We start from the raw sequence: 21951 nt of genomic DNA, 5'->3' as shown, positions 1-21951 counted from the left end.
TGGCTACCTGAGTCAGCGAGCTCTAGGTACAATGGGAAGACCAGCCTAAGTAAGCCCAGTGGAGAGCAGTCAAGGAAGACACCCACAGTCAGCCTCCAGGCATGCCCACACACAAGCGCAGCCCTAGGTGTATTCGTGTGCACGCACACACATGTACACACTGAAACAGAAAAATTATTTAAGCCATTTTATGATCCTTACTTTCATAAGGTTCATAAAATCAAACAGTTCTGAAACAAGCTAAGATACTGCCTTCCACTGTGACAAAGCTCAGAGTATTTTAGAGCATCTCTCTTTTAGCAGAATTAAATTCAGCTTACTAAAATATTACTCTAAATTATACACTAAATAGAACAAAGTATCGGTCAAACCAGGATATTAGCCATTAACACAAGCTTACATGTAAACATTTACCTTTCTTTTGCTAGATGTCCGTGTGGGTCTGTCAACTTTACAGGAGGCTGTTTTCTCATGGTTGTTGGAAGTAAAGGTATCAGTGCCTAATAAAAAAGAAACAAACAGAACTGGGTTAGCACAAAATTATAACATGTATTACCTTTTACATAATTATTGTTTTTCATATCAATTTTAAACAAATAATCATCAAGAATTTTGAGACCAAAGTAATTTTTAATAAAGTTATCTATTAGATATCTAAGAACTTGTATTATTTTCCATAGTGACTACTTGTCATAATTCCATGCTAAAATAACAAAACTAAAAGTTATGCTATAATAAATATATGTAGACAATAAATGCATTTATATTTATTCAAAACAATGTGTATGTGTGTATATACATATATATGTATACACACATATGTATATATATGTGTGTATACATATATATATGTATATACACACATACACATACATACGTACATACATACATATATATATAGTTTGTTTGTTTTTATTTTTCAGAGGTAGAGTCTCACTCTAGCTCAAGCTGACCTGGAATTCACTATGTAGTCTCAGGCTGGCCTTGAACTCACAGCAAACCTCTTACCTCTGCCTCCCCAGTAATGGGATTAAAGGTGTGTGCCACCAAGTCCAGTGCCAAACTATATTTCATATAAATAAGATTGCAACAAGAGCATTAAGTAAACTATTTAATAAAACTTAGGAAAATCTTGATCTGGTTGCATTTAATGGCCTAAATGAAAGGCAGTAAGTATAATGTGTGGGGGTGATAGACTCTGGTTAAATTTTAGCTCTAACATGCTATCATATGGTTTGGATTTTATGTTCACAAACCAAGTTGCATCAATGGGACGCCACTAAAGGATTTCCAAAGGGAAGACACATGATTGAAGGTTATATCTTGCTCCATGGCATTTGCCATTCAAATCTTATGTGTAAGAAAAGTTGGGAGAAACTTGTTTTCCTGTCATGATCATAAGAAAGTCTTTTGGAAGTATATGGTCCAAAAAGGTCATATTAATATTATCTAAGAACGACTGTTCAAACCCAAAGCATGACACTTGGGCAAACTCTGGGTAGGAGCTTATTAGTAATATTTAAGAGTGAATTAATAAATATATATACTTCAAAGAGAGTTAAAAAGACCAAAAGCTCTGCTTTGATGCTTATCTAGCTTCTTATAAGCTTTGCTAAAGTACATTATTAGGGACTTTTTTGAACCAAGAATATATTCCTCTATCACATATAAAATAAGGAGAAATTTAAGGGATTAAGTTTAACAAATTGAAAACTTAATTTGTTACTGCAAGATAAACAAAAGTAAGAATTTACCTGGAAGGACCTCAGAGACTGAAGCTTTACTAGGACTCAGTACTGCACATGGTGACTGAAGTGGTTCTATGTTTTCCTAATAAAGAAAAAGGTATACAAATTAGAATTCCTCAAATTCAGTAAATGGGCCCAGGGGGGGAAAAAAAAAAAACCAAGGACATTTTGGCAGCAGGAATTATAAACATAAAGATGAAAAAAATCAATAGAAAATGAAAAAAACCTAAGCAATACAAAGATAACGCTACAATACTGACTTATCATCTTTATCATGAAATGCTTATCAATGACAATGACAATCCACCAAAAACAAAAAGTTACTTAAAAGTTAAAGTAGCTATATAATAATCCATTGGTAATTACTTTTGATTTATTTAAAAATCTCATGTTCTAGCCACTGACAAGCATATGCAAGAATATATTTTATTAATAAACACAATCTGAGCAGGGGAGATAATAGCTCAGTGAGTTAAGTAAAGCGTTGGCCGTGTAAGCAGTTCAGATCCCACATAAAAGCCAAATGCTGTAGTGAGTGTCTGTAATCCCAGCCCTCCTATGGCAAGATGGGAGAAAACAAGAACAACAGAAGTTGGGGCTGTAGAGATGGCTTAGCATTTAAGTTGCTTACCTGTGCAGCCTACGGACCCAGGTTTGATTCCCCAGTATCCAGCATAAGCCACATACACAAGGTAGCATGTATGTCTGGAATTCATTTGCAGTGGCTGGAGGCCCTGGCACACCCATTCTCTTTATATTTGCCCCCCACCTCTTTCTAACAAATAAATAATGAGACTTTTTAAAAAAAATGACAAAAAATGGCAGGCCACCTGGCCTGGTGCACAGCAGAAAACAATAAAGCAATAAAGACCCCGCCTCAAAAAGGCAAGGCAGGGGAGAAGGCAACGCCCAACACCAGAAAGCTGTCCCGGAACTTCTGCACGTGCACTATGGCCCATGCACCTACTCACACACGAACATGCACACACATACACACACTACATAATCTAACATAGCAAGATTATTTGGGAACTTCACGGTAAAAAACACAGACAGCAAACTTCTCCCAAAAAATTGCCAGTAATACAGCCGCTGTTGTTTTGAAGATAAAAATCTGTCCATCTGAAGAAATTCCGTCTTACCAGTTTGCCAAAACTATTTTTTTTAATGAAATGGACAGTGTACTTCAAAAATGCTTTTACAACATCTACTGAGATGATCATTTGGTTTTTCTGTGTTAGTCTGCTAACATGGTAAATTGTAAATTGTACTCTTTTTCAAATGGCAAGTTTCCAACCCTCACTCAGTTAAACCTCACAGTATGATGAGTAGTCTTTGTATATATCCATGAAGATGCTGAGGTTGAAGATTAATACAAGCACTAGTAAATGTGCAAGATCCCTCCTCGGTTGTATATGGAGAATTAGCACTATAACATGCATGTGAAGCATGTGTCGAATTAGTATTGTAACATGCTCAAACATTTGGCAGATTCTGCCAGTAAAAATACCTGGAGGTAACTTTTTGGAGGATTTTTAGTGAAATTAAATTTTCTTTAATAAAGGGCTTTGAAATAATAAATTTTGTTTTAAGTAAAATTTGTTATGTTAAATGCTTTAAAGAAAGTATCTGGCTAAACTAAGCTGCTAAATTTACTGAAGTTTATAATATTCCTTATTGCCTCCTAATATGTGATAGGATAAGTAGTTATGCCACCTGTCCTTAGTGATACTGGTATTTTTTAAAAATATTTCTTTTAAATATTTTTATTTATTTGGCAGAGAAAGAGGGAGAGAGAGACAGAGAGAATGGGCGTGACAGGGCCTCCAGCCACTGCAGACGAACTCCAGACACGTGCTCCCTTGGGCACCTGGCTAACATGGTCCTGGGGAATCAAACCTAGGTCCTTTGGCTTTTCAGGCAAATGCTTTAACCACTAAGCCATCCCTCTAGCCCTTTTAAAATAGTTCTGATTAATCTAATTCAAGGTTCTGCCTCAGGCTTCTGATTATATCATCCATTTCTTTTTTTAAAAAATTTATTTATTTATTTACTTGAGAGCGACAGACACAGAGAGAAAGACAGATAGAGGGAGAGAGAGAGAATGGGCAAACGAACTCCAGATGTGTGCGCCCCTTGTGCATCTGGCTAACGTGGGACCTGGGGAACCGAGTCTCGAACCAGGGTCCTTAGGCTTCACAGGCAAGCGTTTAACCGCTAAGCCATCTCTCCAGCCCTCATTCATCACTTTCAAAAAGTATGTGCCTTTAATCACTGAGCCAGCTCCCCAGCCCCATTCATTACTTTTCCTTAGTGATACATACATAAAAAGTACATCTTAACACTCAGTACTTTCATGAAAGTACTGTTTGCAATAGAAAAAAAATTTTTTAAAAAGCCACACAAATAGATTGAAACATGGCATGTTGTTTGTCCATTTCACCATTCTAAAACAATTACTGCTCAAGAGAAAAAAGAAAAAACTAAGTTTTCCCCATGTTTTTCACACTTACAAGATTTTCCCCCTTATCATCAAAATCTGGTTGAAGAAGCAAAGGGCTGGTATCACTAGAATCCTTTGGGCGGACAGGTGTTCCCCCTTTACGCAGTGGAGTATTTGCTGGTAAGGATTCATCAAACAGCTCAGGGCTCAAGTCTTCTCCGAAGGTAACTCTCTTCCTCTTCCTCACATTTACAAAGGCTGATACTTCAACATTTTCTTGATCTATAGCAGTAAGTAATAATGTTAAAAAGAAGTTAAGCTGTCTTTTTAAACCAAAAACAAACAAACAAACAAACAAACAAACAAACTACAATCTTTGAATAGGGTATATTCAGCTAGCAACTATATTATTAACAAAAACACAGTTGTAGAGCAAATAAAAAATGGAAATGAGGAACAAACTTTCAACTAAAATATGGCAATGATTTTAAGGAAAAATTATTCACAACAATTTAAAGTTTTTAAAACTTGGAACATAAATTTCTTTACATTAAAAAAAAATGGATAGGTGAAATAAGCCAATAATTTGTGTGTGAGTGAAGTTCACTGGAGATGGAATCCAAGGCCTCAGGCAGGCCAGCATAGGCACTCTACCACAGAGCTACATCCTCAACCCAAAACCAATGACACTCTCCTGACCAGAGAAATTCTTCTCTCCCCAAGTATTCTTCATTCTCATGTAACTTCATAATCACCAAGTAGATGAGATCACTGAAAATCTGATGCTATACTGAATTTTATTTACAAAAAATGATATTCTTAATCTTAAAAATAAATATCCCACCTGGTTTTTGTTCTTTGCAATTTGAGATTAAACTTGGATGAGTCCCACCATCACAGATGTTGTTGTGGTGTTCCTAATCAAATAAACATCAATGAAACATTTCACCTTTTACATAAATATGCGGTCATTAAAAAGAATGGTAATGTTGAATTTTTCCTGCCAAGGACAGCTACTATATAGTACATATTATACCTTTATGCTCTTGTTCTTGCTTAAGAAACCATGCTATCTGGCACAAGGAAAGAGTGGGTTCCCTACTTCAGTAAATGTTATTTCAGCCAACATTAAAGATCAAAAATCCATAAATGTGGATCAAAGGCAATGCCAGTTTTAAGCAAATTTAGCAAATGAGTTAAAATAAAATAAAAATATGAGTGGTGGGAACGATAGTATATTGTGCTGAAATTTCCTGTTTGTATTCCCATATTCTTGAGGAAGAAACAAGAAACAGTAGTTTTGTCCGTGTTTTTAGAGTACAGGGGCCATGGTAAAGGACCCTGTCAACCCTGCAGACAACAGAGCCGGCCCAGCAGAGGACAGCAAAGCTTGAGCCTGGACCAGTTCCCTCCAAATTCCCACCTTTGTGTCCAGCCTCAACTGTAACCTGTGTCTAGTACTTGCTATCAAAAATAATTCATTTTCCCCATTACACCAGGCCAATAATAGAATAGCCCTGCCCCAAACAATGTCCTAATTACTTCTCAAGTCAGTTTTTTTTCTTATCAAGGAAAAAAATATTCGGGTAGTTTGAAATTAGCAAACTTAGGTAGCAAATGTCACCAATACTTTTAGATTTGTTTTTAACTAAATCAAACAACCAGAAAAGTTAGTAACTTGAATTTTTAAGCCACTTAACTGGACAACTCAGGAAAAAGAGCATTAGTTCTAAATATCTTCCCACTGTTACAGCAACAGAATTTGACACTCATGTGTCACACTATGAAAGAGAAACACAAGATCTCCTCAATAGTGCTATATGTCAGAGAGACAACCCAGCTCTTCATCCAGAAAACATGCAACAGCCAGAGACATTGTTGTATGCATGGCCCTCAGGAGCTGAAGCAGGATGACAGGTTACAGAGCAAGACTTTCTCCAAAACCACAACAAATAAATGACATGGCTTGAAAAGACAGTATTTCTTTTCTTTTTCTTTTTTTTTGCTTTTCGAGGTAGGGTCTCACTCTAGCCCAGGCTGACCTGGAATTCACTATAAAGTCTCAGGGTGGCCTCAAACTCATGGCAATCCTCCTACCTCTGCCTCCCAAGTGGCTGGAATTAAAGGCATGTGCCACCACAACCGGCTCAAAAAAGACATTATTTCTGATATGTTGCCCACTGGTTCTGATTCTAAAATAACCAAAATGCCCTATAACATAGTGACAGATGAGTTATTTTTACTGGTAAGGAAATTGGGGCATGGAAAGGCTATCAAAATTAAGAGGCAGCCAGGCATAAAATCCCAGCATTCAGGAGGCAGAGGAAGAGGATTACTAGGAGTTCAAGGCCTCCCTGAGACTACATAATGAATTCCTGGTCAACCTGGAATAGAGCATGACCCTACCTCAGAAAAACAAAAAAGAAAAAAAAAAAAAGGAAGGCGCACAATACCGATGCACTATTGCTACATACACTCCATCCCTGCCTAGAAAAGGACTACAAAATGCCACCTGGTTCCCCACAGGTTCCTTGTCCTCAGACTGATTGAGCTTAAAGAAAGACAGTTGACCAGAAAAGAATTTTCAGATCAGGTGTCTGTGTGGTGTGTACGCACACACTTGTACAGAAACCAGAGGAGGCTGCTGGCCATCTGCCTCTCACTCTTCCGCTTTGTTTCCTTGAGACAGGGTCTCTCACTGAAGCCAGAGCTTGCCATTTTCAGCTAGACTGGCTGACCAACAAGCCTCAGCAATCTTCCAGTCTCCAACCTCTCAGTGATGGAACTACATGTGTGGCAGCCACACCCAGCTTTTTATGTGGGTGTTGGGAATGGAACTCAGGTCCTCACGCTTGAGCAGCAAGTGCTCTTATACCCACTGTGCCATCTCCCCAGGCTCAACACGAAGTGGCACGTTCATCCTGACTAATGTAAAATGCAACTAATTATAACTAGGATAAGCTTTTATAGACTGTAGCCTACTTACATTAAATTCTGAATACTAAAACATATTAACTAATGAAAAAGAAACAAAACACACCACGTGAGAAAGAGGAAAAACCAATGGGGTTAAGACATTTTCCTTTAATCACTTTCCTGGGATGACATTTAAGAATCTTCACTTTCTACGTTGGCAAATATAGCTCTCTTCTTACCTGCAAGCTTTCTGAAAGCAGCTTTCCAGTAGGTTTTTTCAGTACAGAACGAAGTACAAACATCTCGGGGGATGAGATGCTCCTGTACACAGGAGGAGCTGGTGATGTGACATCAGGGATGGTCTCTGAGCTCATCTCTGCTGTTGGGGGGAGGGGTGTCAAATGGAACAGCATCAGCTGACCTTGTGCCTTTGACACAGTCACCAACTTCACATTCTTCAAGATGAACACAGGTGAAAAACATCCAAATCTGCTCATTTGATATACTTGGAAAGGGTGTAATTTGTCTGTGAGACTACAGTGAAATCACTGTACTGTATGTCCAGTATAGTGCAGGGAACTATAGAAGCCACAGGGGCAGGGGAGGAAACTGAGTCAGTTTGAAAATTGCTGTAACTTATGAGAGACTATGCAATACTAACATTCAGAAGACTGTGAGAAACTAAGAATGTATGGAAAAATCACAGAGCAACAATTTTTAAAAAAAGAAAGGAGGTATAGCTTAAAAGGTAGTATCAAGCAGGATGGTGGCCATGCCTTTAATCCCAGCACTCGGGAGATGGAGGTAGGAGGATCACTGTAAGACTGAGGCCAGCCTGGGACCAGGTTCCAGGTCAGCCTGGGCTAAAGTGAGACTCTATCAAAAAAACAAAACAGGTAATACTAAATAAATCAAAAAGAATTCTAATTCTAAACAAGCATTTAAACAAACACAAAACAGTCAAGAACAAAGAAGAAGAAACTTCATTAAGCACAATGACAAAAAAGTAGATATAAATCAAACCATATTAATAATTATTTGAAACTTTCATAGGTTAAATGCTACATTTAAAGACTCAGAGTCAGGAATGGTGGCACATCACTCAGGAGGCAGAGGTAGGAGGATCTCCATGAGTTCAGGCCACCCTGAGACTACATAGTGAATTCCAGGTCAGCCTGAGCTAGAGTGAGACCCTGCCTCGAAAAACCAAAACAACATAAAAAGATAGCTCTCAGGCTGGAGAGATGGGTTAGTGGCTAAAGCACTTGCTGACAAAGCCAAATGAGCCAGGTTTAGTTCCCTAGAACCCATGCAAAACCATATGCACAAGGTGACACATGCATGTGGAGTTTGGCTGCAGTGACTAAAGGACCTGGCATACCCATTCTCTCTATCTGGACCCCCCAAATAAATAATACATTTAAAAAAAGAAAAAATAGAACTTGAGCTGGAAAGATGGCTTAGTGGTTAAGGTGCTTGCCTATGAAGCCTAAGGACCCAGGTTCAATTACTCAGTACGCACATAGGCCAGATGCACAAGGTGGCACACGTGGAGTTTGTTTGCAGTGGCTAAAGGATCTGGAACACCCATTCTCTCTCTCAATAATACATATATTTAAAAAGACAGAACTCAAGTTGGAGGTGGTAGCCCATGCCTATAAGGAACAGATTGGGCTATATTAGGTAGACTCTGGCTCAAAAAGCAATTATTGCAATAAAAATTTTAAAAAAAAAATCTAACTATGTCTCCAAGAGCTTTACTTTATAAGCAAATTCAAAACCATACTAGTACCTTTCATCCCGTAAAAGCATACTGATTTTGGAAAATAAATAACTGCTGAATTACGATAACACTTTCCATACACGTTGGAAGTTACATATAGTGTCTCTCTTGCAACATACTTGTTAAAATATGCATCGGCCCTGCTCTATTTTTTGTTTTTCACACCCTGAAAGAGGGTCTCAAAATGTTGCCCAGGTTGGCTTGGAACTCATGATCCTCTTGCCTCGCCCTCCCAGGTGCAGGCTTCATAGGCATGAGTAGCATTGCTTGGCTGACTAAGCTTTATACTACATTCCATCAACTGACAAGTATTTCACTTACTCTTCTTGGGAGTAGTCCAATACAGAAAAGAAGTCACAATAGTTCCAAAACATTTCTACTAGAGCAACAGTTTCTAAAGGATAGGAAGCCCACCTTCCCCAGTTAACCAGCAGCTGTACTAAAGAAGCACACACTTACCACTCAAAGCCCCTGTGAGCTCTGCTGAGGGAGCAGACTCTGCAACTACAGATCCAGTCAGGGCTGAACCAGGTTCATCTGGCTGCTAGGGAACAGATTCAAAGAGTAAGAAAGCACTAGACAACTTTATATAGATTACAGTCAGTTATGGCTTTCCTAGAAAGCTGCTGTTTAATTAGTCCCCTTATTAACTGTTAGGCTCAAAAGTTTACAAGGGGGCTGGAGAAATGGTTTAGCAGCTAAGGGGCTTGTATGCAAAGCCTAAGGACCTGGGTTCTACTCCCAAGTACCCATGTAAAGTCAGGTGCATAAGGAGGCACATGTGTCTGGAGTTCATGTGCTCTGGATAGAGACCCTAATGCCCATTCTCTATCTGCCTCTCATAAATAAATAAATAAATAAATAAATAAATAAATAAATAAATAAATGAACAATATTCACAAGGAACTGACTCAGCCTGACTGTATGCTAAACATTCCTCAAAACAATTTTTTATTTATTAATTTATTTTTAGATAGAGATATTTATAGATGGAGAGGTACATATACCAGGGCTTCAGGCCACTGCCAACAAATTCCAGATACTTGCAACATTTGTACATCTGGCTTTAAGGATACTGGGGAACTGAACCCAGGTGGTTAGGCTTGGCAGGCAAGTGCCCTAACAGCTGAGCCCTCCCTCAAAACTATCTTCAATCCCAAAGGAAACACTCTTTTCTATTAAAGCCTAGAATGTTATCTGCTATTCTTTAAAAGAGGAAATTCTCAAAATAAAATGTATTCTATAGCAACTCATCAAGTAAAGATATCAATAGATAGGATAGAAAACAAATCATACCAATTCAGAAATTTTTCTACACTGTGGTTTATGTCCAATGATTCAAGATTCTGATAAATCATTGTTACTGCTTCTACCACATGATGATTTCATAATAACCCAACAGAGGAAACAAAGATCACAGGCAACCCCCTGGATTGGAGGGCTCTAGTGACTCTGAAATGTGTACTGACAGTCAAGCACTGGCTGTAAGCAGCAAAGACAGCGCAGAACAACAGTCTAGCTATAGTGGCACTGTGTTCTCAGAAAGGAAAGAGAATCCTCTGCATCCAAGCAGAAACAAGCAAACTTGCTGTGGGACTGGCAAAGAGGACAACAGATCTCCAGCAGCATTCTTTTTCTCCTAGGATGGTGAAAAATTCATGTTGTTTACTGTCGTTTGAGAATCTCACCAGGTGTCAGGAGTTACATGCCACAAAACAAGTGGAGCAAGGAGGAATTAAATGCTAAATGGTGTATGTGCTGCCCCGTCAGTCTTAAGAGAAGGTATGGCCAATGAGCAGAAATGCAGAAGGACAATACCCAAGGAGAATTTCCCAGCTTAAGTTTCAACGTTATGTTTAAAGACTCTGTTCCAATAGACAAAAAGCTGCCTGAGGGCATGACTAAGATTTACTTGTAGTCCAGCTGTCACCACACAGAACATACCTCCTACTGAAGACCTTAATGTTTAAGACTTTTCGGAACGTTCTTTTCCTAAGAGCAGCCTGTACATCCACATTGGTTCTAGTAAATCCTAAAGCAATGGCCCACAAAACTAACATGTAGGAGATGGATATGGACACACACACACACACACACACACACACTATAGCAACAAAACAGAAAAACTGGGAAGCACCACTAAAGGCCACGTCAATGTTAAGCAGAGCCCAAGTCCTCACCTCAGTCAGACATGCAGGAGCGCCCACAGGGTGAGCTCTGTCCTCTTCTGTCCTGACGTGCACACTCACGCTTCCTCCCACTTTGCTAAACTGCTCATCAGAGCTGGTCTGTGAGGATAATTTTCGTCGTTTCGATGACAAGTTTACAGGAAACCCAGACTGCTGATATTCAACAATACCTTCCTTTTTGGCTGCATACACTAAACAAAAACACAACAAAATGACACAGAAGTTTTTTCTTTCACAGCATCATTTAAAATTATTATATATTTTAATATATGTTATTTATTTAATCGAGAAAGAGGTAGAGAGATAGGGAGGTAGAGAGAGAGAGATAAGAGAGATAGATAGATAGATAGATATTGAGAGAGAGAATGGGCGCGTCAAGGCCTCCAGACACTGCAAATGAACTCCAGATGCATGCGCTACCTTGTGCATCTGGCTTACATGGGTCCTGGGGAATTGAACCAGGGTCCTTTGGCTTCTCAGGAAAATGCGTCAACCGCTAAGCCATCTTCTCCAGCCCCCACCCATTCTTGTTTAAGCAGGCAGTTTCTAACTGATCCTGAAGCTGCTAACCTTTATTTTTAACATGAGTTCCAGCAATTCTTGGATCTCTGCTCCTTTGAAACTGGAGTTATAGATACATGTGGCCACACCCACACTTTCTGTAGGTTCTGGGGCTCACACTCAAGTGGTCTCTCAGGACTCTTCAGGAAGTATTCTTAACTGCTGAGCCATTTTTTCTAGCCAAGATCTACTATTCTTCCACTCAAAAACAGAAACCTAAGGCTAGGTTGAGTGTGGTGACACACATTTGCAATCCCAGCACTTTGGAGGCTGAGGTGACAGACTGGTGTAGTGGGCTCAAGGCCATCCTGGGCTATATAATGAGTACTAGATGGAGCAAGACGCTCAACCAAAACAAAACAAAACAAAACAAAACAAAAATAACTAAATAAAAAGGAAAAACGGAAGAGCAGGGTAGAGCTGGGGATGTGACTCAGTGGGTAGCACAGATGAAGCGCAGAGGGAAGCGCAGAGGCCGACCTCCAGCGCGGCATACACTAGGCCTGGCGGGGAAGACTACAGTGACAGCACTCTCAGAGTGGAAGCAGGAGGACCAGAAGTTCAAGTTCAATCTCAGCTACACAGAAAATTTGAAGCCACCCTATACAAGACTCTCTCAGAGAAACAAAACAGGAAATTTAACTGCATGTAAAAAAAAAATATTTGAGTACAACAAATACAAGAATAAATTTAATTATTAGAACTAAGGTTTTCTAAGGTTTTTAGTATTTTGTTTTGAAGCAGGGTCTTGCTGTAGTCCAGGCTGACTTGGAACTTACTGTAGCCTCAGGCTGGCCCCAAACTCAATGATCCTTCTGCCTCGGCCATTGAGTGCTGTAATTTAAGGTGTGCACCACCACTCCTGGCTGGTTTTCTAGACTTTAAAAGTAAACAGATAATAAAGTACACTTACATTTCTAACAGTGTATCTCAATTTCTAAATTTGCCATGAAACATTGTGATTTGAACATTTAAAAGAATGTGGTCATGTTCTAATACTGTTCTATTTTGACTGTGTATGATTTTTTATGAAAAAAATGCAACTTAAATTTTCTTCAGTTATTTCTAGATAGCCACAAAAACAGGATTTTACCAACAGCAGAATTATAATAATGACAAAGAAAAAGTAAAATGCCAGGTAACAATTCAGATAATGGGTAAATCAGGAATTAGGTCATCTGAAAAGACCATGTACCATGGAAGTGGATGGGCTGGATCTGTGTTAACAATTTGTTCACACACAGAAGTGTTGAAATGTAAAGGAAGGTAGTTTTAGAAGTGACAACAGAAGTATGTGGAACCTTATTGTAAAACACCAGAACAATGGTTATGATGGCAGCCAGGCCAAAATCCTGTCAAGGTCTTATATTTGAAAACCTGTGACTGAAAAATACAAGACAACTAAAAATAATCAGATGAATTACAACCTAAAAGAATGGGTGAAAAATATAGCAGACATTACGAAGTCATTAGACTGAACATTATCATGACTAACATCAGAGTTGAGGAAGTGGAGCTTGACTCTGGCGCTTACACTGCTCAGCCACTTTGACATCTTGAGGGTTGGGTATTTGGCATTCGGATGAATTTTTTGTCAAGCTTGACAATAATTCTGTAAAAATCAACACTAATAAACTCAAATTTGCCACATGCCCTATTCTTAGGCTGAAATGAGCTTCAAAACTTAATTGTGCCAGGTGTGGTGGTGCACACCTTTATCCTGGCACCGGGAAGGCCAGAGGTAAGAGTGTTGCCATGAGTTCAGGACCTTGGATATAATCAACACACATATACCTTGAAATCTAGATTTAATGTCCCAAATTAGACTCCATTTATAGGCATAATTCTGAAAAAATTGCTTTCACACTGTGAGACTGTATCTTTTTCTTATCATACAAGTGCAAGCATGCAAGTCAAAACTATGTACATCCTTCCTACTCACTCAAGCCTGATGTCTTGGACCCTCTGTCTGCTTCTGAACAGCCAGCTGTATTCTCAGTGTCCTGAACGGAGTGAAAAGCTGCCCGGAAAGCAGATATACGCTCTCTGAATGAATTCCCATTTCGATACAGTCCTGGGCTGCCCTGGTAAAAAGTACAAAATAGATGCATTATCAATCAAATGGTTTCTATATTCTAGGCCTCTATGATGGTTTGATTTTGGTGTCCCCCATCAACTTTGGTATTCTGAATGCTAGTCTCCCCAGCTGATGGCAAATGGAAATTAAAACTTCCTGGAGGTGGTGTATTGTTGAGGGCAGGCTTATAAGTGTTATGGCCAATTTCCCCATGACAGTGTTTGGCACACTCTCCTGTTCCTGTTGGCCAGGAGGTGGTGTCTACTCTCTGCTCATCATTGTTTCCTCCTGCCATCATGGAGCTTCCCCTCAAGCCTATAAGCCAAAATATACCTTTATTTCCCACAAGCTGCTCTTGGCTGGGTGATTTCTACCAGCAATGCGAACCTAACTGCAATAGCCTCTAACCACCGAATCCATAAGAAAGTACAGAGGATCACTGCAAGTGAGAGGCAATAAGTAAGTGCAGCAGAACCTCTTTTCCTAGGATACATATTTTCTGTCTGTGATCACTTTACATCACACTCCTGCTTCTCCCAATTTTTCAAAATCTGAGCAGAGGGACCACTGAGTGGTAGCCACAGCACACATACTGGCTACTACTAATATCTATGGGGCCCCGGACCAGGCGACGAGAAGGCTTAGGATGGGTAGAAATGGCTTTATACAGGGCCACAGACCAAATGTATCCCCAGATATTTAGGGAGTGAAAATTGAAAGGATTCTGAGGGGCTTAAAGGGTGTTCTTTCAATGTCAACATCTATTACCTGAGACAGTTTCAGCAAACCAGGATTGAAAGGGAAAGAGAATGGAATTTAGCACAAAAATGTTTATAAGAAACTAGCCTCAGCAACCAAGTTAGGAGGCAAGGAGAAAGGGGCAAAAGGAATCTACCAAAAATTTTGTCAAAGGTTGTGATGAAAAAAACCAGCAGAAGTCATCAGTGCCTGACACGTTCTTCAACCCAAGCTGGCCACTTTACTCATCCTCAGTACACAGAAAGTCTCCACCCTAGAGGCCAGGATAAGACACTGAGGAGACACAGGAGTGCTAACACCCCCTCTTACATTACCTCTGGTGCTCCTTGCCTAATTTCCCCTTATTTTATGGAACCTGGAGGACCCTTACTCTTTAGGGCCATTCACTTCACATATAAAGGTAGATGGCCCAAGCCCAGTAGCTCTGTGGAAACCTTGTTCAGGGAATTTTCAGGCAAAAACTAATTAAATGACCTTTATACTATCAGATACAGATGCATCAGCTAAAAGCAAGCGACATAAAATTTAAGCTGTTTGGACATTTAAAAAATAAGTTACCAATTACATCCTTTGTCCAAATTTCTTTTCTTACTTAGATTCAATATATTTTCATCAGTTGGAAATTCGTGGTAAGTTTAACATTCTCACCAACAGACAAAAGTCAAGTAAATTCTACCTCCTCTTAAGATCTCATGAGGAGAGAGCTGTTAAAAGTCCTGAGATCATGTTTGGTGATCTGTTCACATATCTGACTTTATTCCTAGTTGAAATATACTCAAACACCGTTACATCACAATAGAGCACTCAAACACATTCGATGATGTAAACCTCTATGACATGAGCACACACAGTATACAGGCTTATGGGCAGCTCATCTACACAAGCGTAAGGTTTACCCTAAAGGCACACAAATTACCTGGAATGTGCTTCTATACCAATCCTTGAACATTTAACTAGTTTGGTATCACCAGGAATCAAGAGTACTTTGAAATACAGCTTACTACAAACATCAAGTTTCCCTAGTCAAAATTGTTTTTCAGTTTCCCATTGGAGAAAGAGAGCAATGTTCATAAACAAAACAAAACGTCAAAATAAATGGGTTTTTGATGGTTTGGTATCATGATTGACACTGTTAATCCAACATTCCTTTCACTTATGAAAAACTGTTTCAGCAGCTCAAGACCCAAGAGTTGGGCAAGGGAATTCCCTCCAAAGTGAGATTTTTGAGAACAGACAGAGGTGGGAGACGTTAAGCACTGATGCGTGTGAGCCACTGAATGGTCCATTTTTACAGCCCAGACAGAAGTTATCTGAAGTAGCACCTGAACGGAAAGCACAAAGACGGTGTAAGAAAATACCTGTGGACAGCCCTTGGTGGAAAGAGCACCAAGCAGAAAGATGGCCTACATGTCACTGACTAGAGGGAGAGAGGAATGAGGCAAGAGGCAAGTAAGGCTCAGACTAGGGGGCAATGGAGGCTTCTAGGAGGAGTCTGAGTTTAAGCTGAGGCATAAAAGAAAGCAAAGGCAAGGATGTATCTTGATGTATACTGAAGCCTCTCTCTGACCTGTAGAACAGTGGGTGGATTAGTGAAAAGGAACCAAAGAGACCAGTTGGGAGAGTAAATATTGACAGGAAGTAACACCCAAGTAAAACTGGAAAAATAGTTTTGATTTCATGGACTTCCTGAAAGGGACACCGGAATCCTAGAGTTCCTTTTGTTGCTACCTGAATAAGAAAACCAGTCTCATGCATGGATCATGTCAGAAACTGAACAATGAAGTGGCAGTGTAAGTGAATTGTTTAAAATAGGAAGGCCAATACCAAAATTGTCCTTTAAGAAAGGTAAGTTGAGGGCCTCGATCGTTCATAAAAAACCTTGAACTACTATTTGATTGTTTAGGGGTATTTACTGTTTTTGTATTTTTTTAAAAAAGCTAAATCATCAGAGGATAAATCATTTAGGCACAGTGATGGGGCATGGTTTTAATCCTAGTACGCAGGAGGCAGAGGTAAGAGGGTAACTGTGAGTTCAAGGTTAGCCTGGGCCTTGAAAAACAGAAATACAAAGAAGTCATTTGCTCCTACTTCTGCAAGGGTGTCCCAATTACATTCTGCCCTAAGCCCTTGCTTCTAGACATCAGCACTCAGTTGTTAGGGAGGCCTGTTATGCTTTTCCTGGTGCACACTGCCTTCCTCCTCTTCTACCTGCTTCCTCTCTCCCCAGTTACAATCTCTTAAATCGGACCATGCCCATGCTCAACACCATCACTTAGGCTAACTATATATTCTTTGTAAGACAATAAACACAGCTTCTCCAGATCCAAACCAGGAAATGCTCTAGAAAAAACGGACCACAGCCTCAGATTAGAGTAAAAACATTTGCTTAGCAGGACTGATGAGAACTCAGGAACATATATACCTGAAAAGGAGAATTATGTGCCAACGGAGACCTCTCAGGGGTCTTTAAACTTCGGTGCTGAGCAATGAAACGGATCAGATGGTTTGTTTCAGGAGAGCCTCGTGCACCAACTGCAGAACGCCGTCTGGACTTTTTAAGGTGAGATGGTGACTTTCCTGTGATGAAACCCTCTTATGAAATGGAATAAACCATGACACTTTCCATTAATCATGTCCAAGGCTGGTGATGGACCAACCCGGGAGAGAAAACACAATAAACACATGCTACAGAAAACTCAGTAGAAAATTACTAGCACAGTTGTTCACATACAATCAGATGGACAGGTCTTTTGTCTACTGCTTTAATACATGCTCTAGTGCTTAACACAGAAGGCATTTATTACATGTGATAATTGAATAAAGAAATGAACTTTATTTTCATTTTTTGCAGAGGCAGGTAACAACTTGTTTTTTTTTTCTGTTGTTGTTGTTTTGAGGTAGGGTCTCACTCTAGGCCAGGCTGACCTGGAATTCACTACATATACTCAGGTGGCCTCAAACTCACGGCGATCCTCCTACCTCTGCCTCCCCAGTACTGGGACTAAAGGTGTGCACCACCACGCCCAGCTTCACTCCTACTTAAAACTTTTTTAAAATTTATTTTAAGCCGGGCGTGGTGGTGCACGCCTTTAATCCCAGCACTCGGGAGGCAGAGGTAGGAGGATCACCGTGAGTTCGAGGCCACCCTGAGACTACATAGTGAATTCCAGGGCAGCCTGAGCCAGAGTGAGACCCTGCCTCGAAAAGCCCCCCCCCCCAAAAAAAAATTATTTAAGAAATAAAATATGTGCATGCCAGGGCCTCTTGCCATTGCAAACAAACTCCAGATGCATGTGCCACTTTGTGTGTCTGATTTTACGTGGGTGCTGGGGATAGAACCCAGACCAGCAGGTTTTGTAAGCAGGCACCTTTAACCACTGAGCATTCTCTTCAGCCTTCATTCCTGATTTTGTTTCTAGAAATCCACTAGGCATCTTGGAATGTTCTTTGAGCTAACGTACTAACCTTCCTCAAGCTACTAAGAATTGTGCACATAGGATAAATCTAGAGTGACAGTCGTGAGCAGCAAAACCAGTGCCACTATGGCCTAGTGCCACTCGTGTCCTGCCTAGTACAGTGCTACTGGCTTCTTGAGGCCCCATTACATGCTTGCTTTATAACTGCTGCCCTGCAACCCAGTGACCTCCATTTCCACATTTCCTCCCCCTCCTCGCCCTGCAAGTCAAACCCCAATCTGTCAGTTCTTTTCTTATCTGATCTTCAACTTCTTAGTTTTACCGCACATGAACATAAACTGTACCATTTATTCATTTTCTATGTCTTCTTGGATCCCAAGCGTCAGGTTAAAAAGTAATTCATACACATTCTTTCCTCAGAGTGGGCAAGAAGCTGAATGCTATCAGGCTGAATGCCCTGGGACCCGACTGTCCCTGGTGTATTAGATGAGGCCTGAAGTCTCCCAACAGAAGCAAGTTTTCAGAGCCAGCATACTATACTGTTGTGTTCAGTAGGATTCTACTACCGCTATTTTTAAACTTGAAATGCCACGCAATGGAATGAGAGCTTCTCTTACCTGAAGAGTTCCTAACAAAGCTTTCAGGTGTGATTCCCAACTGCTCTACCGTTATGGTGGAAAAGTTCAAAGGTGATTTAAAAGTATCTGGGTTGCAAAGACTAGGAGTCATTTCTGCTACATGCTTCTGAGGAGTCACAAGCTTCCCGGTTCCCAGGATGAAAGAGGCATTTTCTGAAAACAAACACGTTGTAGGGATGAAGATCACAGTCGACATAAACGGTTGAAAAGATAAACCTCAGAAAGGGCAACAGATCAGCACATACCAGAATTACTGACAGCACACGCCTTGGGTTCAGGGGGCTGCTTGTTATGTGACTTGGTATCCATCTAAAAGACAAGGGGGGGGGGGTAATAGAAAGCAGTGGGGAAAAAAGTGAAAAAATAAGCCCCTCCTCATGGACCACAATGAATGCCATCGGACAAACATTCTTCAATAAGCCCACCTCTGTCGTGGCCTGGAGATAGATGTCAACTATGGGATTTGAGTTAAAGAGAACGACACGGAGGAAGGGAGTTGTTCAGGATGAAACAAAGCCGAGCTCCGTGGACATGCCAGGGCTTCGGGGTCTTCAGGAATATGGGGACCATCCGGGTCACCACCTGGATGCATGTCCACACGTCCCGTGCTCCCAAAGCGGGCCTGGGGAGGGTGCCCGGAAGTCTGCACTTCACGGACGACACGAAAGAGGAATGCCACCCCGGTGAGGACGGATTATCTCGGGCTTCGGGGGAAACCGCGCCACCCGGACGCCGGCCTACCTCTCCCGCCCACCGGCACGACCAGGCCGACGACCCCGGCTCGCTCTCCAGCTGGCCCCTGTGGCGCAGGGTCGGCGTCCCGCCGTCGCGCACACACAAGCTACCGTCCCGAAGCCCGCCGCCGGATTCAAACTGCGGCCCCGCCCCTCCTCTCCGAGGCGCGGCGAATCCCTACGCGCCGCGCCGACACGTGTCAGCGCGAGCCCCCGGGGGGCGGGGAGGAGCAGCTCCACGGCCCTCACGCTCACCGTCTCAGGCCCGGCGGAGACCTACGGGCATCCGGGAAACAGCGACCCGCTAGCTGTGGACGGTGCCCTACGGGGACCAAAACACCTGCCGCTGCACGTCGGCAGTGCCGGGGACTACTTTCTTTTGAGAGTCACGAGGAGCAACACTTCGGTTAGCCTAACAAGACCCGCCTCCCGCCTTTTGGATTGGATGGAGCAAACTTCGAAAAGAATCCTTGAACCAATCAGGAGAGAATCTCGGCGGGTAGGAGAGTGGGAGGAGTCAAAGACAGGCCGGACGCTAAATGGTGCGTCCTCTAGCGTTCCGCCCCCTTCCTTAGGCACCGCCTCCCTGTGCAGAAGAGCGCTCCCTGGACTTGAGAGTGCGCCTGCTCAGTGACGCGCAGAGCCGCCGAATGCCTGTAGATTCGGCTCTGATTGGCGGATACCCCTGTCCATCTATCAGCCTTCCGCCTCTTAGCCCGCCCTCCACCCGACTGAGCTCACTCAATGAGGACGCTGATTGGTTGATGGCTGTCCGTCCCTGCGAGTTGATTGGCGAAGCCGACTGTCGGTCCCGGGGAGCCCGTCGGGGGTGGGTCGTTGGGATTGGGTGGCGGGGGAGAGAAAGGGTCTCGGGGGCCAGGCTTGTGGCTCCTAAAGGGGCGGAGTGGGAAGGAGGACGGGCCAACCCCGGGGGTGTGGGGCTGAGAGTGCGTGCGTGCTTGCGTGCGTGTGGTGGTGTGCCCCCACCCCCCGGAGAAGGAAGGTGGCGAAGGGCGGAGAGTCCGAGTGGGTGGAGGGAGGGCACGGGCGAGGGGGGGAGGAGGAGGAGAGGAAGGTGGGCGGAGGGCGAGGCGGGAGGGTGGCGGCTCCCTCGGGACCCGGCGCGATGCGGCGGGTCACCCTGTTCCTGAACGGCAGCCCCAAGAACGGAAAGGTAAAGGGGTCCGGGGGTGGGAGGCCGGCGCGGCGGGGACGTGGCCAGCGGGACGACGGCGGGCTGCGGGGCATGGGCTGAAGTTGGGCAGCGGCGGGATGGGGCGTGCGCCCCGCGAGTGTTGCCCGCAGGGACTGGGCAGGCTTGGGGGGTGCGGGGGGAGCCTCCGGCCAAGCTCCCCCGGATGCGCGCCGCTCGCCTTGCGGTTTGTGCGGGAGGATGGTGGGGAAAAGGGGGAAGGGGGGGTGGACCCGCGTCCAGGGCCGTTGTCACCTGGGTCCTCGGGCCGAGGTGCCCTCCCCACCTTTCCCGCTGCTACCTGTCCCAGCAGCCGTCCAGCCAGAGATAGGCGCCTGGGGGCGGGGGGGGGGGGTTGTTGGGAGAGCGGCCACCGTGGTGCTGAGTAATGGTCTGCCCAGGAAAGCGATTGGTGGTCACTAAAGGCGGGTGACACTGGTCAAGTAAGAACCAGACTACCAGGGGACAGATCAGTGACACGTGCTGACGACCCTGTAGAGGGTGTAAGAACAGGACACTTTTCTTAAAGGTTTTCCTTCTCTTCGAGGTGCCCCAGTCCCCTAGCTCTGCTACTGTGCAAACTTCTTACTGAGGGCTTGTTTTATCGCATTATTATTATTATTATTATTATTATTATTATTTTGATTCCTTGTAGTATGGTGACAGCAGATCAGAATGACTTGATTTGACTTGAATCTCCTCCTCGGCAGCCTTAGGCCTCTGTGGAGGGCGCGGTGCTAAATATTTTTTTTTCCTCCAATATTAGTGCGAGCCAAAATGAGCCCAATGTCTTCTCAGCTTTCTTACCCCACCCATGAAAGTTGCTTGGCTTCTTTGGAAATGTTGACTGTTCAAGGCAGATCCGTATTGGGTGGCCAAACGTTACCCAGAAGTAACTAAGCCCTCGAAGTCTCAGTCAAGGTTGGATTGGCCTCTCTTACTGATATTTAGATTCCTGCCCCTTTCTGGAAATGTAAACTTTTAAATAACAAGGGCATAAAATTGGCTTTTCAACCGTTACTCGACAGTTTTGAGTAAACGCACGCTGGAAATCTGACCCACAGTGAGGATTTGTGAGCTGTAATTTTGGGTTCTGATCTTCAGACAGTTAATGCTCATCGCACAATCAGAAGTGGCATAACTTCCACCAGTACCGAATAGGCTTCACAAAGTTTACGTTATTTCTGACCATGATTAACTTTTTGTTTACTCAGTTTGTAGTTAGCAGTATTCATAAGCTGAGAATTATGTTACTGGGAAATTGACTGTGTCCAGTGCCACAATTCCGTTAATAAGATGCCCTCAAAAGGAAACCTTCTAAGGGGAAAGTGTGGGGGAAGGAGGGAATTACCACGGGATATTTTTTTATAATCATGGAAAATACTAATAAAAATTTTTTTTAAAAAAAAGGAAACCTTGATTGACATTTTCATCCAGCATCTTCTTGAAGGGAATATGTGTAGATCTCGTCATGAGTATTTAACCATGCTCCAGA

The 21951-nt window shown here is 42.5% G+C and overlaps 2 protein-coding genes across 6 annotated transcripts in view; one reads left to right on the top strand and one right to left on the bottom strand.

Annotated features, from left to right (window-relative positions):
- The window catches only part of Cdca2 (cell division cycle associated 2), a 33940-nt gene extending 14325 nt beyond the window's left edge, over window positions 1–19615 (bottom strand). For 2 of the 5 annotated variants that reach the window (XM_045131225.1, XM_045131229.1), the window contains exons 1-12: window positions 19272–19365; window positions 18776–18839; window positions 18510–18683; window positions 16899–17053; window positions 13583–13724; window positions 11071–11270; window positions 9350–9434; window positions 7347–7486; window positions 5036–5108; window positions 4262–4473; window positions 1755–1830; window positions 415–500 (exon numbers count right to left, since the gene is read on the bottom strand). In XM_045131225.1, the coding sequence (XP_044987160.1) occupies window positions 415–500; window positions 1755–1830; window positions 4262–4473; window positions 5036–5108; window positions 7347–7486; window positions 9350–9434; window positions 11071–11270; window positions 13583–13724; window positions 16899–17053; window positions 18510–18683; window positions 18776–18839 (1407 nt within the window). In that variant the 5' untranslated portion in view covers window positions 19272–19365. Of the gene's footprint in view, window positions 1–414; window positions 501–1754; window positions 1831–4261; window positions 4474–5035; window positions 5109–7346; window positions 7487–9349; window positions 9435–11070; window positions 11271–13582; window positions 13725–16898; window positions 17054–18509; window positions 18684–18775; window positions 18840–18955; window positions 19128–19271; window positions 19366–19519 lie in introns of those variants that run through there. The other 3 variants (XM_045131226.1, XM_045131228.1, XM_045131227.1) reach the window with 3 other exon arrangements.
- Window positions 19616–20355: 740 nt separating this feature from the next.
- Kctd9 (potassium channel tetramerization domain containing 9) overlaps window positions 20356–21951 on the top strand; it is a 28793-nt gene continuing 27197 nt past the window's right edge. The window contains exon 1 of the mRNA XM_004665823.2: window positions 20356–20438. Within this exon, the coding sequence (XP_004665880.1) occupies window positions 20391–20438 (48 nt within the window). The 5' untranslated portion in view covers window positions 20356–20390. The remainder of the gene's footprint in view (window positions 20439–21951) is intronic.

This window comes from Jaculus jaculus, chromosome 12, assembly GCF_020740685.1.
Source record: "Jaculus jaculus isolate mJacJac1 chromosome 12, mJacJac1.mat.Y.cur, whole genome shotgun sequence".
Lineage (NCBI taxonomy): Eukaryota > Metazoa > Chordata > Mammalia > Rodentia > Dipodidae > Jaculus > Jaculus jaculus.
Note: the sequence above shows the minus strand (reverse complement) of the source record. Positions and strands in the feature narration are given on the sequence as shown.